This window comes from Mangifera indica, chromosome 17 (genome assembly GCF_011075055.1).
Source record: "Mangifera indica cultivar Alphonso chromosome 17, CATAS_Mindica_2.1, whole genome shotgun sequence".
NCBI classification, from domain to species: Eukaryota; Viridiplantae; Streptophyta; class Magnoliopsida; order Sapindales; family Anacardiaceae; genus Mangifera; species Mangifera indica.
Genome location: NC_058153.1, coordinates 1146850 through 1164280, shown reverse-complemented (window position 1 = coordinate 1164280; position 17431 = coordinate 1146850). Strand labels below are relative to the sequence as shown.

Genomic DNA, 17431 nt, shown 5'->3' with positions numbered 1-17431 from the left:
TATAGTGAAAACCAAACTCATGCCCTTCAACTTTTAAAAACAAATATTCACCTATCATCTAATTTATATTAGAACTAAGGATAAAATTATCATTTTATTATAAATATTAAAAAAATTACATTTTTATCACATTCCACCCCTTAGGTTTTGAAAATTGATATTTCACTTCAGTGTCAACTTTTTCAATTTTGAAAAGTAACATTCCTCCACCCCCCTTCCCGCCACCCACAAATCTCTAAATTTCGTTCTTCTTCTCTAATGACAATCCAACTATGACGATTCATCTCTAGCAACCATTTAACTATGACAGTTCATCCCCTGCAATCGTCTTTTCGTCTCTGTCGATGAACAGAAGATTACTGAAAATGAGTCATTGTAATTGGATGGTCGTTATAGCAAGATTGTCGTTGAAGAGAAAGAACGTAACTTAAAGATTTAGGATAGGGAAATGTCAATTTTCAAAATTGAAAAAGTTGAGGCTAGGGTAAAATATTAATTTTAAAAACTTGAAGAGAAAAATAAGATAAAATTATATATTTTTTAATATTTTTAATAAAATAATAATTTTACTCTTGATCCTAACAAAAATTATAACAAAAACTAGGTAATGGGTAAGTGTGGGTTTTTAAAAATTGACGCGCCTCTTTCGGCCTAAACAAAAAAAATGTGATCTTGCAGCAGTGGCTTGCTATGAACCAAAGAAGCAATTCATTTCATCTCTTAACTATGGGCCAAATTTCAGCCTAGAAACCCAATATTGATTCAATTATTTGCATCAAATTCTAGATTTGTCATTTTTGGATCAGTGCTAGAGCTTTCGTCTTAAAAGTTTATATGGGCCGCCTCCTTTTCTGACGGCCTCTGTCTGTGATTAAGCAGAGCAATAGATACTCCACGCATGAATGGTGTCCACAGGTATGCAATTTTGATCTAGTTGGACAAGAATTTCTAGTACTTGAACAATAAAAAACTTTGAAGTAGATCCGTATGTTAATTTGTCAAGATTAAAAAATTTCAAAACTCTAGCTACTTTACATGAGGAATCTGACACAATAAAGTTGAGTAGTTGTAAAGAAATTGCTAGTGGACCCGAAATTAAACACTGCCACCGGGGACAGTTTTAATTTGAATGAAGATTTTAAGTTGAAACTTTATTCAATAGGTTGGTTCGAAATTGATTCATTTATTTATTTAATAATATTATTTATTTTATCTTTAATATTATTCATCTCTTTTATAATATTATTTATACTATTAATAATTTTTTGATAATATTATATATTTAATTAAATAAATTTTAATTTGAACTAATCATACTTGAAAACGATCATCAATTTAACTCAAATGTACCCCTAATCAAGGGAATACATGCTAGATGTTTTAGCTTATTTGTGAGACACCAAGCCAAGAGATGCCAAGAGGCATACTTTGGCACTCGTAAAAACCCAGCAATTACATGCTCTCATCTCAATCCTCAACCGCTAATTTAAACTTAAAAAAACTTTCTTTGTTTTTTAGTGCAATGAGCGGGTTCATTACTTGGGCTTGCTTTCTAAATTATTGGTACTTTCTTTTGGAATCCAGATTTGGAGTTACAGAATATGTGGCCAAAAATAATTGTTTTGAATCACCAAAATGGAAATTTTGGATTCAAAACAGGTTCACCATTGTGGGGTAGGGAAGGAGTCACTGTTTAATAGCGACCGGGCTTTCCCAATTTTCTAACGTGACAGGGATAGCGCATGGTGTAAAAGGAAATTATGAATATTTAAATAATATATTCTTATATAATTAGATATTAATTTATATTTAGAACACATGATGAGTTTATTATCAAGAGGGATCATGGGATGAGATGGGATAATTTTTTTTTTATAATAAAAATTTTATTTAAATCAGATTACCTTTGAGACAAAATTGATTATATTATATAGATCAAATTCTGAGTTTATTAACTGATTTTATAATTATTGAATCAAATAAATTAAAAATTTTATCTTAATATATTACTAAGAGAATTTGAACATAACCATTTTAGTCTTTTACTTTAAAAATCTACTTTTTATCATCCAAGTCACCCCTAGGGCAGCGTTTTCTACTCGAGTGAGAGATACTAGTTGCACTTTGATGCTTCCAAACCTTAGGGATTGGTTTGTTGTGTGGAAGATCCGGTACTATTTTATGAAAATAATTTACTACATTCTAAAAAAATGTTCAGTGAGCAAGGGTTCAATAGTTGTCAAAGTTCTGGGGAACAGAGTTCTTGCCCACTCCATGCTTTACGGCCAAGGCTTTCACCCAAACAAACCCAATTTAATATTATTTATTCGTTATGGTCATTCTTTATTCTCAAATCTCAATCTCCAATTGTTTATATATCTCATTTCAGTTTTGACTGTTGGAGACCGAGCTGACGTATTTTAATTCGGCAAACAAAGAAATAAAAAAAGTCATTTTTTATTCTGACACCTTCGTTTTGTTTGAATTTAGAAGCTGGTATCTCTTTTAACTTCTAATTTTTCATCTTTCAGCTACGGTTAAGTTTGAATTCTAGGCTTATGATCCAGTCACCCCACCCATGTGAATACGCTCCTGTTTGGAGTTAGGTCGGCCATTCCTCCTCCGTATTATCACGTTGTTGACAGGCTGATAAGATTACTTTTTGGAGGATTCTCAGTGGCTTTATTTGAATCTCCGAAAAGAAAATGAAAGGTACAAGAACCCCACATGCCCCAAAAAATTTGAAGAAGCCAAAGGTTTGCAGGAGAGGGGTGGATATCAACGTATCATAGTCTGAATACTCTCTTAATTTCAAGTTCGATTTGAATTTATTTAGTCAATATAAAGAATAATTTGAATTTGATTTAAATTCATAATTCAAATCTGTTGTTTGAGTTTGTAACTCATTGATAAAATTGACATCATTTTATTAATATATAATGAACAAAACAATGTCATTTTATAAATTCAAACCACAAATTTGAGTTATGAACTTGAATTATGAATTTAAACAGAACTCGAATCACGAATCTAAATTACAGATTTAAACTATGAATTCAAATTGAAAATCTCATAATATGAGTTTAGTTTAGTTTTAAAAACAAGTCAACTCTTTCAACTCAAACCTAATTTAAATTTAAATCAAACTAATTCGATTTGAATATAACTTCAGAAGGAGGAGGAGTTGATATTTGTATTTTCTGTTGGCTTCCAACTCTGAAAATAATTTCTTCAAGGAGCGGGTGTTGGTGTTACGTAGCTGTAGAAGCAAAGTAGCTGAAGAGGAAATGAATTGATGGGGGCCAGGCCAAAGAGGTTAATCCTTTGTCTTCCTTCTTTGTTCTGCCATAATTTCTATTGTGAAATATATGCGGAAGATGCAGATAAGGCAGGGAGCCCAAACTGGGACCATGGCATTTTCAAATACCAAAAGTTTCTTTCTTCCTTTCTTTGTTTTAGTGCATTCCCTCTTTTTGTGTATTTTTGTCAAATTCCTAATCCATTCTTTCACAATCAATTAACCTTTATGCTTCCCAATTAATTGATGGTCATTGGTGGCACTTGCTCCATCTCTACCTTTTCCCCAACGATGTTACCCCACCCCACTTTCCCTCACACAATCCCGCCTTTCACAAGTGAGGACCCCATTCCAACTCTACTGCATACCCAACCTCACCTTTCTTTTTATATGTAATTCCACCCTATCACAGCCCCATTTTACCCCTATCTTATCCTTACATCTTCATTTTTGTTAACTGTGACTTAGGCATCACTGCCCAAGTCACCATATGACAAATTTTGGATTGAGCTCTAAGGATTTGACGTTAGTATAAGACAAATGTCTAATGTAAAAAGAGTGATGATTGTGATTGTTATTATAATCAACATGTGAAGATATGATAAAAGTGAAAATAATGAATCGAAGTTAGCAAAAATAATAAAGGTCGACAATTTAAATATAATTGACGGTGATAGATTCATAATCAAAAACAATATTTTTTATTTTTTCTTGTGAGATAAAAAAATAAATCTCTTCAAAAAATCTGTGTAGTTTGAACTGATCATTTTATTCAAAATTTAATATAAAAACCTCTAACCCAATCTCCAAATTAAAAAAAAAATTAAATAAATCATTCGATATTAGGTTTTGGATTTAGAAGAATGAGTATCATTATACATGAAGTTTCACCGTTCCTGTGCAGTGTTGAAGATTGCCATGCACCACAAGCTTATTTAGGGCAATACTATGGAGCAAGAGTGCACTAGACAAATTTGGAAGTTACAAAAAGGAGAATAAGAATTTATGAACAGAGAGTAAGAAAAAAATAGATAATGAGAGGGATAATATAGTAATTATATAATAGATAAAATAGTTAAATATAATATAATAATTTTACTTGTTAGAGGTTATAACAATTTTATTTTATTAACGGAATTAGATTTTGGACGGAACAAATGTAATTACATAGCCGAGGGTGCAAATGGATAGAGCTCGAACCTTGTGGGTGGAATTGGGCATCGTTCCAATAAAATTCAACCGAACTAGACTTTATCACACGGTAATTAATGGCAAAAAGAAAATAAATACCCCGCATTGTCTTCAATAAGCAACGTGGCAATATCATGAAACATGAGATTGGAAGCAGCAAAAAGTGGGAGTGGAAATAACAATAATTTTGTAAGTTTAAACTGTACTCCGTCCCGCTCACGCTCCCCCCCTCTCTCTGTATTACAACCTATAAAGCACACCACCTCACTCACCTCCCACTCTCTCAGAGCCACTCTCTTTACTCTTTTCAAAATACAAAATAAATCGCTCTCTTCTTCTCTAGAGTTCTCGGAGCTCCGATTAACTCGGTAAGCTCATTTTCTCTTGAAAATGTCCTTATGTTTGAAACTTGGCCGTGTTTGTTTTGTGTTGTGGATAATTTCCGAGTCACAGATTCTGTTGGAGCAATGATACCGTTTTTTGAGTTTCAGCTCGTAGATCTGTGACGGCGAATGTGTTTCTAGGCATTTCGTCTGTTTTGCTCTGTTTGGCCTTGTTTTATTTTTTTTCCTTTTTTGCTTTCAAATTTTGTGTGTTTGTTTCTGTTTTTTTGACACATTTTGTGTTGGTTAATCTAGGCTGCTGACTGCTGCAGATGGTTTTTGTTTACTTTCTTTTGTTTTAATTTTCATCTCGTGAATGCTTTGGTTCTCGTTTGATTTTTTATTTATTGAAGAATTGGAGGCTAAAGGTTGATCAGATTTTCAAGAGGTTAGGGTTTGGTTGTTTTAGGTGGATGAGCCAAACAGCGAAATGTCTGTTTGGTTTCTGATGAAATTTGAAGAAGATGCCTCAGCCTAAGTCATAAACCAGGCGTGGTTCGAGGTATTAAGCTGCATCTTTGTTAATCAAATTACAATTTTAGGTCTAGTGGCCGAGTGAAAAATAATTGAGTTATACTATTATTTTTATCTCTGTTTTATTTTGGCAAGTGTCTGTTAATAATTTAGTCAGAATTTATAAGTTAAAACGAGGATAAAAAAAAGAAAAAGAGAGGAAATCAATAAAATGACATATTAAATTTGAAGGGTTAGTTTTTCCATGGTCAAATAACTTATAAAATTTTATTTTGACCGTATCGAAATTTTCTAGGGATAGTATCACGATGGAGTGGTGGCGTACGGTCTCTGACCTGGCATAAATTTTCGACAAGAACATAGAAAGGATCATCATTTTTATTTCATAAGAAAAAAAGAAAAGTAAAGAAAATACAAATATTTAAATTCTTTTTGTGTTCGATGTGTTGTGAAATTTGAATGAATCCAGTAACATAATTTCAGAAAAATAGATGAGCTACATTTTTTTTTTCTGTGTAGAGTACCTTGACTAGACCAAACTTTTGTATAGATGATGAACTGAACAAGTGTTTTTGTCATGTTTGCATTAGTTGGTACCTGAATTTGGATTATAAATATCTGAATACCAACCAGTATCACATTGTATTTTATTCCTTTGCATTTTTCAATTGGGTTTTATGTGTTCTCTTTGATCAATTATCTATAAGAATGAGAATAGTAGAAAGGTTGCCACATTATATAAATAATACACGGAGGTTTATTTTGCTTGAATACGTCAAGAGTTGATGAAATTTCGAGTTACTTATTGCTTTGTTTTGGCTATTTTCGAGCTTCTTGTTCCTCGTATCTGACATTGAATTGGCAATAGAAGTGCAGGTCCAATGAGCATCCCTTTATATTAGAGTTATTCCATTACTCTTCTACAGGGCATGCAAAATATGAATAAAGAAAATGCAACTGCTGCCAAAGTTGAAGAGCCTACTTCAAGAATCACAAGAGCACGAGCTAAAGCCTTGGGGATCTCAGGAGGGGTATTGCCCTCTGCAAAACCTACCTTTAAACTAGAGGAGCAGCGTGCTCATAAAGTGAATTCCAAAAGAGCAGCCGGCGAGAACAAAGCTTCTATGACTGCTACCTCTGGCCTGCATCATAAAAGAAGGGCAGTGCTTAAAGATGTAACTAACATCAGTGAAAATGCAAACATCAACTGCAACAATTTTGCTAAAGTTCAGGTGAGAATATCAATTTTAATTTTGTGATGAATCCGCAAAATTTCAAATTATGACAATTTTATAATAACATTTGTCTGGGAAGCTTAATATGAACTTTGTGTTGGTTGATATTTCTTGTTGACATTCTATCAAGGTGACTGCCTGTGGTCCTCCAAAGAAGATGGCAAAGGTGGCTGCAGATGTCTCTGTAGAAACTCTACCTGCTGAAGATGATGTGAAGTCAAAGTTAGCTGAAGAGTTATCCAAAATAAGGATGGTGGAACCACAAGAAATCAGCCTGCCAGTTACACTGAAAGAAAGAGAGCCAGTCAAACTGAGCATTTGTCACAACACTGATGATTGTGGCGAAGCAGATATGATTCTTTCAGAAGATGCTTCTAAGAAACCTACAAGGCCTCTAAACACAGGTTTATATTTCATTTTTAGTTTCCCCAGAACCATTTACAGATATATGAGCTATCTGCAGTGTAAAGCGACACAGTGATACACCAGCACCATGCTAAAGGAAATTGCCAGTGTCTATTTCGGAAGGGTTATGCATTAGATGTATAATGAAAATTATGCAATGTTTCAATTTATTTTATTGTCTCATCAACTGGACTTTTTCAACTTCATGGAGCCATATTTGTTATATTTGATCCTGTGCCCAATTATTGAAAGTAAGAGAATCTGATGAATCTGTACAAAAGAAAATCTCATGTTGGCTATAGGGTCATAATATTATGCTTTTAATTTTATGTTACGAAGGTGACATTGTCTTCATTTGATTATGCAGAAGAAAACAAGTTGTGCCAGGATCTGCAATCAGATGATCCATGCATTATTAATATTGATGCAAACTTGAAGGATCCTCGAGTATGCAGCTTGTATGCTCCTGATATATACAACAGAATACATGTCAAAGAGGTTTGTATCACTATTGTTACTTTAAGTTCTTGTTATGGAACTCTTTTATTCTATGAAAGCCATTACCATTCTTCATGCCTAGCTGCGGAGTGCACCAGATTCACAATTTCAACATTGTTATTGTTTCTAAGTTCTTTATTGCTGATATTATTTTCTCATCTCTGAAAGCATATTGGTCCTGACTACACTATGGAAGTAATTATATTTATTGTCCAATCTTTGAAAATCTGATGTCCACTTGCAAGTGAATCTTGTTTAACAGTGGGAAAAAAAAAATGCAGGAGTTTCTTATATTTTTTACTTTCAAACAAATTTGGTTGTACATCAATCTTTTCCTTGATAGCGTGCTTGGGAAAGGAGAAAAAGTTAGCTTAGCAATTTTCCATATATCAACACATCTGATGCTGATTTTTTGAAACCTTCCTTCCTCAGCTTGACCAAAGACCTAAAACTACTTACATGGAAAATTTGCAGCAAGATATCACTCCAAACATGCGGGGAATTCTGATTGATTGGCTTGTGGAGGTTAGTGGAGCCAAATGTTACTGTGTGAATATATCCTCTCTTGAGTACAAACATGATATAGTGTTCTTTCAAGTTATATTGAAAAGCTGATCTTCCTTCCTAGAAAATGGCAATATGAAATAGTTCAGTGTTTTCTTCTTTGTCTAAATTCATTGTGTTTCTAGAAAATGACATACAATCTGTTAGTCTATCATAACATTCCAATTTTTTTTGGTTTCTTAATGATCAAAGATTTTATGCATATGTTATTCATGGGTTTTGTTTCACCTCTTAGGTTTCTGAAGAATATAAATTGGTTCCAGACACACTATACCTCACAGTGGATCTAATTGATCGGTTTCTCTCCCAAAATTATATACAGAAACAAAAACTACAGCTTCTTGGTGTCACTTGCATGCTAATTGCCTCGTAAGTTCCATGTTTTGTTGTGCTTTTAGTATCTACAAGTCTACAATTTTTTACATTCATATTTACCAGTCAAAAGTTTCTTGAGTTGTTCATGTTAAATTTTTAAATTTTTGTCAAATCATTTTGAAGTTTGAAAGAATTAGTGCAAGTAACCAGATGCTACTTTGTGTTTCTGTTCCTTATGGCTTAAAGAAAGTACGAAGAGATCTGTGCACCACGAGTGGAAGAATTTTGCTTCATCACAGATAATACTTACACAAAAAGAGAGGTATGCTTTTACTTTACAACTTAAAGACACATAGCAGACATACAATATGCTGAATCAGTATCTTTTATCTTTGCACACAATCGTGACCCTTCTGGGGTTACTAGAAAACAAGAATTGTACTAAAAACTAATAGAAGATACAAAAAAATGGATACGCTAACGACAAAGATAAAGTGTAAGCCTTGTGTATAGACCTGAAAGAGGTCATATGAATATCAAGTTCGATCAAATTGTTAACAATGCAGAAGTAAAGTTGAACGCAACTTTTAGTTACTTTCGAGTTCACAAAAGTTATGTTATACTTCCTACTCTTAAACAGTGTTACAGCGCTTTAATGTTTTTGTTGCACTCTCAACTCTTGATTTATGCTTTTAGGTTAATTGGTTAACATAATATCAGAGCTAAAATTCCAAATTTGAATCCTTCACATGTTACTTGTCTGCATTTGTTGGTCTGTTACCGCCTTGTTTTGTGTGTATAGGATAGGTGTAGTAACTTAAACTTTTCAATAATATTTCATATACAAATAATAGGGTGTTAGCAAATACAAATAAATTTGATGTGTCATCACATGTAAGTTTGTTTATACTTGTTAGTATTTACTGTATATACATGTAGTATTACTCTAAATTTTTATACGAATGTCGAAAAATTTCTGATTGAAGTCATGGGGCAGGTGTTGGAGATGGAGAGCCGAGTTTTGAATTTCTTGCACTTTCAATTATCAGTCCCCACCACAAAAACATTTCTCAGGTAATGTGTTTCCCCGTCTCCGACCTTCGCTCTGCCTCACTCAACATCCTATAATGGAGCCAGTCATATTTCTAACTTTTTTATTTTTCAGGAGATACATTCAGGCAGCACAGGCTTCTTATAAGGTATTTTGGAAGGAATTCAGGGTCCCTGATTTAAACTCCTTGAAATTACAGTTTAGTATAACAATTTACATTTCGATATGCAGGTTTCCTGTCTGGAACTTGAATTCTTGGCAAATTATCTAGCAGAGTTGACTCTTGTTGAATATGACTTCCTAAAGTTTCTTCCTTCCCTCGTCGCTGCATCTGCAGTTTTCCTTGCCAGATGGACCCTCAATCAATCAGAGCACCCATGGGTCAGCAGTTGTTCCGTTTCTTTATTTCAGTTGGATCCTTTCTTATTCACTCCTATCGAATAAGATCACCCTTCCATGTCCTTGCAGAATCCAACCCTGGAGCACTATACTCGTTATAAGGCATCAGAATTGAAATGTACAGTTCTAGCATTAGAAGATCTGCAGATGAACACTAATGGTTGCTCGCTCAACGCGATACGCGAAAAGTACAGACAGCAAAAGGTAACTTTTATTTTCACAGAAAACAAGCTCAAGCTAAAACTTACAATGCATTTTCGACACTTCCAATATATATGCACTTTGTTCTTATAAAGTCGCCATTGTCATCACAGTTCAAGAAAGTGGCAACTTTGAGCCCAACAGAGCGAGTCGAATCACTCTTCCGAAGATGAAATAAAGGTGATTATTATTATTCATTAAGTAGACATATAATTGGGTGTTGGAGGGTGATCTGATCCTGATAATTTAAAACTATGGCCTGTGTTTATGGTTGTTGTAGCATCTTATCTTGTTCTTCTGGTGCTTCCAGATCGAAATTGTAACATTTAATTGGTAGAGTGTGACACATTTAGAATAATTTTTCATAGGTAAGTCTTAAAGTAACCCCTCTCAGTTACAACTGTACTAGGCCTTCGCAAGAGTACTTGGACTTGAAAGTACTTCTGTATCTAAACCTTGATGATTCTCACAAGAAGAAAATAAATATTGTTTTCTTTCTTTATTAACTGTGCAATGCTTTTGGCTCCATTTACGTTTCATAATGTAGAGGTTAATTAGATACAAAATTTGTTTTAGATCAAGTAAAATCGCTTGTTAGATGTAAATTCAACCCCATTATAAATAAAGCCTTATATTAGAAGGGGATTTTTTTATAGTAATATTATATGTATTAGTTTTAAAATATATAATATGTCATCATATGATTTGATGTTATTTTATTTTTAATTTAAAATTATTTAATTATATGATAATATATTATTCTATATATTAAAAATGTACATAAATAACTTTGTTATATTTTCAAAACTTATCCTAATCAAATTTACTATTTTATTTTTGCCAAAGGACTTATTTTCACTCAAATTTTGATGCATTCTCAAAGTTATGTTTGCAAGGTTTGAAAACTTAAAGTTTATCTATAAACTAACTACTATTAAATTTTATGTTAGAATTAAAGTTAAAATTATTACTTTATTAATAATATTAAAAAATATATAATTTTTTATCCCCTTTCAAAATTCACTATAAACTTTGGTGATGACAACGGTGGTTGTCATTGTCTCCATGTTTAACCTACGGAGGAGGGAAATAGTTGATAATGTCAATGGAGAGTAATCTCTCTTTTCTCTTAAGGAAGAGATAAATTCATCAACGAAGATTCTTCCTCTTTTGTCTTCATCAACAAAGAGACGGAGATGACAAAGACAAATCGTTTCTGTATCTTCCTTGACAGAGAGACAAGACAGATTCGTCTTTGTCAACCTTGTTTGTCGTCTCTCTTCTTTGCCACACTAAAGGTGGATATGGTGGTGGCCACTGTTGCCATCACCAGATTTTGCAACAAACCTTAGGGATTTTAGAGTGGAAAAATTATTTTTCAAAGTTAGGTTAGGGATGAAATGTGAGTTTTCAAAATTCAAAATGAAAAATCAAATAAAATTATATATATTTTAATATTATTTGTAAAATGACAATTTTACCTTTAATCCTAATTAAAAATTTTAATTGCAATTAATTTATGGGTGAGATTTTGAGTTTTTCAAACATTATAAGTGTGTATTTGTCTTTACATTTCAAAACATTTAACTTCAATCATCACTCATAGTTAGTGCTAAACCTAAATCGAGTTTGCTCGAGTTTAAAAATCGGTTTGACTTGATTTAATTCAATTTAAATTTGAACCTAGTTTAATTTAAGAGGTTTAACTCATTGAAATTGAATTGAATTTAAGTTAAAGATAGTTCAATTCGATTTGGCTTGAGAGCTAGATAGATAACTTGATTTAGTTTAAACTTGACTTATGACTCAATTTGAATTATATTAAATAATTTTTAAACGATATTATTTTATCAATAAATTATTAATTTAAACTATATATTCGAAAAATATATTTAAACTATAAATTTAAGTTAAACTTAAATTAAATTCGAATTAAATTATTTTTATTTGAATTATTTTTAATATTGATTCAACAAATTTATATCAAATTATTTTTCATTCAACTTAAAAATCAATCAAATAGATATTTTATTTCAGTTTGCTTCGTATCTATCTACAATCAAAACCACCTTCAACTGCTTAAATTTGGTGTAGCTTGGATAGTTGCACCTGACCCATGATTATTAAATTTGTGTAGATTGAATGGTTGAACTTGACCATGATTATTTATTATCAGATCGAGCGAACCGGATTGATAATGGACTCGAGCCAGCAGGCTCAATCCGCCAAAGTCTAAAACAGCTCGAACAAATATCCGTAATAATGATTCATCGCTCTAAAGGTTCTGATCACACGTGTCACCATGTTACCACCGTACACCGCGAAAAAAAAAACCACCAAACTATTTCGAAAACTAGAAGCAAACTTTGTTTGGATCCATTAAAGTAAAGCCTGCATTTTCCCGAGAAAATGCAATAATTTTCTCATCCGCCTAGAAAAAAAAAAAAATCCAATAAAACACATCTTACTTTATAATTTTTCTTCGGGTTGGTTGTGTTGTGTGCCTTGATGGAGATCAAATTTTTCTAACAACCTTGAAACTCCCCCTTTCTTAGATCTCTGTCTTAACAACTCTCACCTTCTCTCTCTCGCTTAAAGTTCTCTTTGTTGTAGATCTTTCACTGTACAGATTCCTCTTATACTTTCTAATCGCCATCTCAAATATGCTCTATCTATCTATCTATTTCATAAGATTTAGATTTCTGAAATGATGAAAGTTTGATTGTGCATGCATTCATAATCAAATTGAGAAAAAAAAAATTGTTAACTTTTGTTGAGATCTGATTTTTCATCAATGTTCATCATTTCACCTCTGTTCTTTATCTTTTTCAATAATATTTCTTTGTAATTATATTTATCTGCGCTTTATTTTTTTCCCAGATCCATGGCTTTAATTTAGGGTTTCATCTCAGCCTTGTAATTTTTTTTTTTTAATTTAACTTATCAGTCTTCATGCCTTCTTCAAATTAAGCCTTTGTCTCTACTCAGGTTGGTGGCTTTGTATAATATATTTATTATATTATCACAATGCTGAAGCAATTTTTCAGTAAGCTTCCGAAAAAAACATTGAAACCGGACTCGCCTGAGTTGAATCGTTCAAACTCGGGTTCCTTTTCTACCAACAACAGTAACACAACAGCAACAACGGGAACAACCGCTGGTTCTGGGACACACAAAACTAACGGCGGAGATAAATCTTCAAGTGGGCGATCGAATAGTGTGAAGCGGACGTCCTCAGCAGTGTTTCCCGCCAGCGTGGTGGCTGGAATCGAGCCGTTGATTCCATTCAAAGATGTGCCCAATGCAGAGAAGATGAATTTGTTTGTGAGTAAAGTGAGCCTTTGTTGTGTCACGTTTGATTTCACTGACCCAACTAAGAATTGTGTGGAAAAAGATGTTAAAAAGCGGACTTTGATTGAGCTTTTAGACTTCGTAGCATCTGGGTCTATGAGATTTAGCGAGCCTGCTATCTTGGCAATGTGTAGAATGTGTGCTGTTAATTTGTTTAGAGTTTTCCCGCCTAATTATAGGTCAAGTTCTCATCAAGGTGGTGGTGAAAATGATGATGATGAACCTATGTTTGATCCTGCGTGGCCACATTTACAAATTGTGTATGAATTGTTGCTTAAGTTCATTACATCTTCATGTCTTGATACTAGAATTGTGAAAAGATATGTAAACCACTCGTTCATTTTGAGACTGCTTGACTTATTTGATTCAGATGACCCAAGAGAAAGGGATTGCTTAAAGACTATTTTGCATAGGGTTTATGGGAAGTTTATGGTTCACAGGCCATTTATCCGAAAGTCTATAAGTAATATCTTTTATCGGTTTGTTTTTGAGACTGAAAAGCATAATGGGATTGCGGAGTTGCTGGAGATTTCTGGGAGTGTAATTACTGGGTTCACATTGCCTTTGAAAGAGGAGCATAAGATTTTCTTGAGGAGGGTTTTGATTCCTCTGCATAAGCCCAAGTCTCTGGGGTCATACTTCCAACAGCTATCTTACTGTATTATGCAGTTTATAGAAAAGGAGCCAAAGTTGGCAAGTGTTGTGATAAATGGGTTATTAAAATACTGGCCAATAACTAACAGCCAGAAGGAGGTGATGTTCCTTGTTGAGTTAGAAGAGATCTTGGAAGCAATTAACATGGTGGAATTTCAAAAAGTCATGGTTCCATTGTTCTGGCGGATTGGGTGCTGCATTAACAGTTTTCACTTCCAGGTATTTTTTTTGCCCTGAGTTTTAAATGATTTCTTAGATCTTTATGCTTTGTATTATTATCCAGTTGGGCACCTTGCATTTCTTTATAATAGTTAAGATCTTTATTTCCTTTGCATTGGGCAATTTAAGCTTGCCCACTAGATCGTAATTCGCTTTTTTCAATTTTCAATATTGCTGCTATATGTTGTTTAAAAGGGAAATTTTCTTGTATAAGAACAGAAAAGTGCATAGACTGTTTTTATTTGTGGCAAATATTTCTCGTTTTTGACATTTCTTATTTTACATTAAATTAATTGTAGCTGTTGCCTGGTTAATGTTTTTTTGTTTTTCTGCTGGTTTTCTGCTTCTTCTCTTCACCTGGTGCAGCACCCTATCATTGCCATTATAATAGGGTTGGAAATGGATCTTAATATCTGGACAATTGTTGGGGTGATGTGTGGATTTTTTTATTGGCTCATTAGGGACATGCAGTTTTCATTTTTGACATTAGTTATAAATTTCTGCGATGTTATTTCCTGTAGTTCTGGGAACACTCATTTTGGGACAGAGAAAAAACAATAAATTATCGTTTATGACTTGAGTAAAGTAAACTTCGTCAAGTTCACTATTGTGGTATGATGTAGAGGTTTTGTGTTGTAGGAGGGGTAGTGGAGAAACTTGTGGGCTAGGCTTAATTTCTGAAAGAATGTTTTTCTGCCTCAGGAGTTGGCTCTTTCGAGCAACCAATCAATCTGTTTATTGCTTCTATATTAGTCAACTCCTGCTAAAAGTGGATTGTTTGGTCTTTTGAGGAATGTTATTCATCTTATTGGACTCTGGGAGCCTGCAGTTTTGGTTGGTGAATGATCTTTTAAAGAGATCACCAGTTAACGAGGCTTGTAGCTACATTGTTCTTTAACTTGGCTGGTTTTAGCAACAGTTTGGTTCATTGTTCATTTGTTAGTAAGGATACCGTAGACATTTGGTTGACTCCTGAATGGGTTGAGAATAATTTTGTAGCTGTTGTTTCTTGTGTGTAGTTTTCTTTTACTAAGTACTTTTGCCTATTCTCTACTGGTGGGTAAAGTGTCCTCAAATTGCAGTCACAAGCTTCATGTTTATATATGCACTGTTCCTATTTATTAATGCACAATTTCGATGGCTGCTCTATTTGTTGGAGAATCTTTATTCATCATCATTCTTGACTTATCTTTTTCTTATTTTAGGTCCTCTGGTGTTGGCTCACTCCATTATTGGAGGCTGTTTCCTGTCTGTTGTTTTAAAAAGCCTGAAAGAATGTTTAGTTGATAGAGGCAGTGTATCTCTGAGATATCTTGAATAGATCTGTTTATTGAATTTTTTTCTTACATGACTGCTCTTCCTTTATATTTATTGTAGTAGCTGCTGCCAAGCTTCTTTCTTTGCATGTCAGACTTTATTTGCTGGTTTTCATTTGGTCTTTTAAGCTTTTCTTTTTTTTGGGAAAATGCTTTCTTCTCTGCCGGTTTTTTATTTTTTTTTATGTATTGTTTATATTAGAATTCTTTTTTGTAGTGATGTTGCTTTTTGTTGAAAAAGAAGCTCCAAGATCTGTTCTCTCTAACATCATTATCTTCAGGTGGCTGAAAGGGCCCTTTTCTTGTGGAACAACGATCAAATCGTCAACTTGATAGTACATAACCGGCAGGTGGTTTTGCCAATCTTATTTCCGGCTCTAGAGAAAAATGCCCAAAGCCATTGGAACCCAGCAGTGTTGAACCTCACTCTGAGTGTAAGAAATATGTTCTCAGAGATGGATGATGCACTGTACATGTCTTGCCACACACACTTTAGGGAAGAAGAAGCTAGGCTAATCTTTGCAGCCGACAAACGGAAGGAAGCATGGGAACGACTGGAAAGAGCTGCCAGTCGCCACCCTATAGCTGGAAATACAGCTGTTCTGGTAACACCTTTAGCAACCTCAATTGCCTGTTAACCTCCTTAGAAGTTTTTATTCCGAAATTTTTTGCCTTGTCTATATCATTTTGGGTGTGGAAACCAGCCGGAAAAGAAATGTAGGGAGATGGCTGCAGTTTGGGGGGTTAGGATTTAGTTGCTGTAACTTGTTTATTAATCATGTATTTGCGTGTTCAGCTAATGTACGGGAATTGGGATGTTTATTGTTATCTTCCTCGGAAAATTTTATGGGAAGGCGCCATGCCATGTAGTGGATTATTTGCAATTCTTATGTTTGGAAGTTGCTACAGCGGCCAGTGCAGTGCAAGACATAAACTCAAAGAGCGCTATTATGTGTATTTAGTTTTGAGTATTTAATTAAGTATATAGATAATATGTTATCATATGATTAAGTGTTATTTTATTTTTAATTCAAAATCATACAGTCATATAATAACATATCACATATCATGTAGGTACTCGATTGGTATTCAAAATTGGATAGAATAGTTTTACTATACAATAAAATTATGTGTATCTATTTTGGATATATATTTGTATATGTTATCGTATAATTAGTATTTTTAATTAAAGATAAATTAATATCTAATCATGTAATGACAGATATAAGTGTATGTATAATTATATACTAAAAGTGGGTATATATAGAATTATTCAAATTAAAAAAATTTATTTATACATATAGTTTTATTTATTCAAGATCGCCTTAGACAACCTATTTGCATATGTTAGTAAAAGAATATATGTACATGCAGTAAGAGAATATTTATATATGTATACTATTTGAATGTGTATTCTACCTTATAATATACAACCAATGTTATATGTTTAAATATTTTTTTGTGGATTTATTCATATGAGATAATATGTGGTTAAATGATTTTAAAATAAGAAAAAAAATAATCATATCATCTAGGGTTGGATTGAGTCAATTTGAGTTCAAATATGAATTAATTTAAATTGATTCTAATTTATATTGATCAGTTCAAACATAAACTCGTTCAAGTTAAAGTTACTCAGAAATACAATTGATTGGTTGTTAGTGGTATGAATAAAATTATCAGTAACATAAATGATATCATGATATAATATATTGTATAACCGATGAAATAAACTGTATCACTAAAGAGAGGTTCGAATTAAATTTGAGCTGAATTTGTCAAATTAAAACTCCAATTTGAATTTCACAATGAAAATGAACTAGGGTTTTAATTCGAATTGGATTTAAAAATATTTGAATTTGACTTATTTGAAAGAA

The 17431-nt window shown here is 33.0% G+C and overlaps 2 protein-coding genes across 5 annotated transcripts; both read left to right on the top strand.

Moving 5' to 3' along the window:
* Positions 1-4721: 4721 nt before the first annotated feature.
* Positions 4722-10516, top strand: LOC123200157 (cyclin-A2-1-like). 4 transcript variants are annotated; one of them, XM_044615301.1, is made up of 13 exons: positions 4751-4857; positions 5282-5374; positions 6215-6578; positions 6712-6985; positions 7354-7484; positions 7917-8009; positions 8284-8417; positions 8610-8685; positions 9361-9437; positions 9529-9562; positions 9646-9795; positions 9883-10017; positions 10128-10516. In XM_044615301.1, exons 3-13 carry the CDS (start codon positions 6276-6278, stop codon positions 10185-10187), a joined length of 1467 nt encoding a protein of 488 aa, XP_044471236.1. In that variant the 5' UTR covers positions 4751-4857; positions 5282-5374; positions 6215-6275; the 3' UTR covers positions 10188-10516. The 4 variants fall into 4 exon arrangements, with proteins under 4 accessions (XP_044471237.1, XP_044471238.1, XP_044471235.1 ...); XM_044615302.1 differs by lacking the exon at positions 5282-5374 and having other exon boundaries at positions 4722-4857; positions 6223-6578; XM_044615303.1 differs by lacking the exon at positions 5282-5374 and having other exon boundaries at positions 4733-4857; positions 7959-8009.
* A 1865-nt stretch (positions 10517-12381) lies between these two features.
* On the top strand, positions 12382-16558 carry LOC123200796 (serine/threonine protein phosphatase 2A 57 kDa regulatory subunit B' kappa isoform-like). The gene is made up of 2 exons (XM_044616178.1): positions 12382-14238; positions 15836-16558. Exons 1-2 carry the CDS (start codon positions 13042-13044, stop codon positions 16190-16192), a joined length of 1554 nt encoding a protein of 517 aa, XP_044472113.1. The 5' UTR covers positions 12382-13041; the 3' UTR covers positions 16193-16558.
* The last annotated feature ends 873 nt before the right edge of the window (positions 16559-17431 follow it).

Coding starts and splice junctions, on each gene's coding strand:
- LOC123200157 (XM_044615302.1), top strand. CDS start 6,276: ATGCAAAATATGAATAAAGAAAATGCAACTGCTGCCAAAGTTGAAGAG. Junction 8,418..8,609: donor ACTTGCATGCTAATTGCCTC/GTAAGTTCCATG, acceptor TATGGCTTAAAG/AAAGTACGAAGAGATCTGTG. Junction 9,438..9,528: donor ACCACAAAAACATTTCTCAG/GTAATGTGTTTC, acceptor TTTATTTTTCAG/GAGATACATTCAGGCAGCAC.
- LOC123200796 (XM_044616178.1), top strand. CDS start 13,042: ATGCTGAAGCAATTTTTCAGTAAGCTTCCGAAAAAAACATTGAAACCG. Junction 14,239..15,835: donor TTAACAGTTTTCACTTCCAG/GTATTTTTTTTG, acceptor CATTATCTTCAG/GTGGCTGAAAGGGCCCTTTT.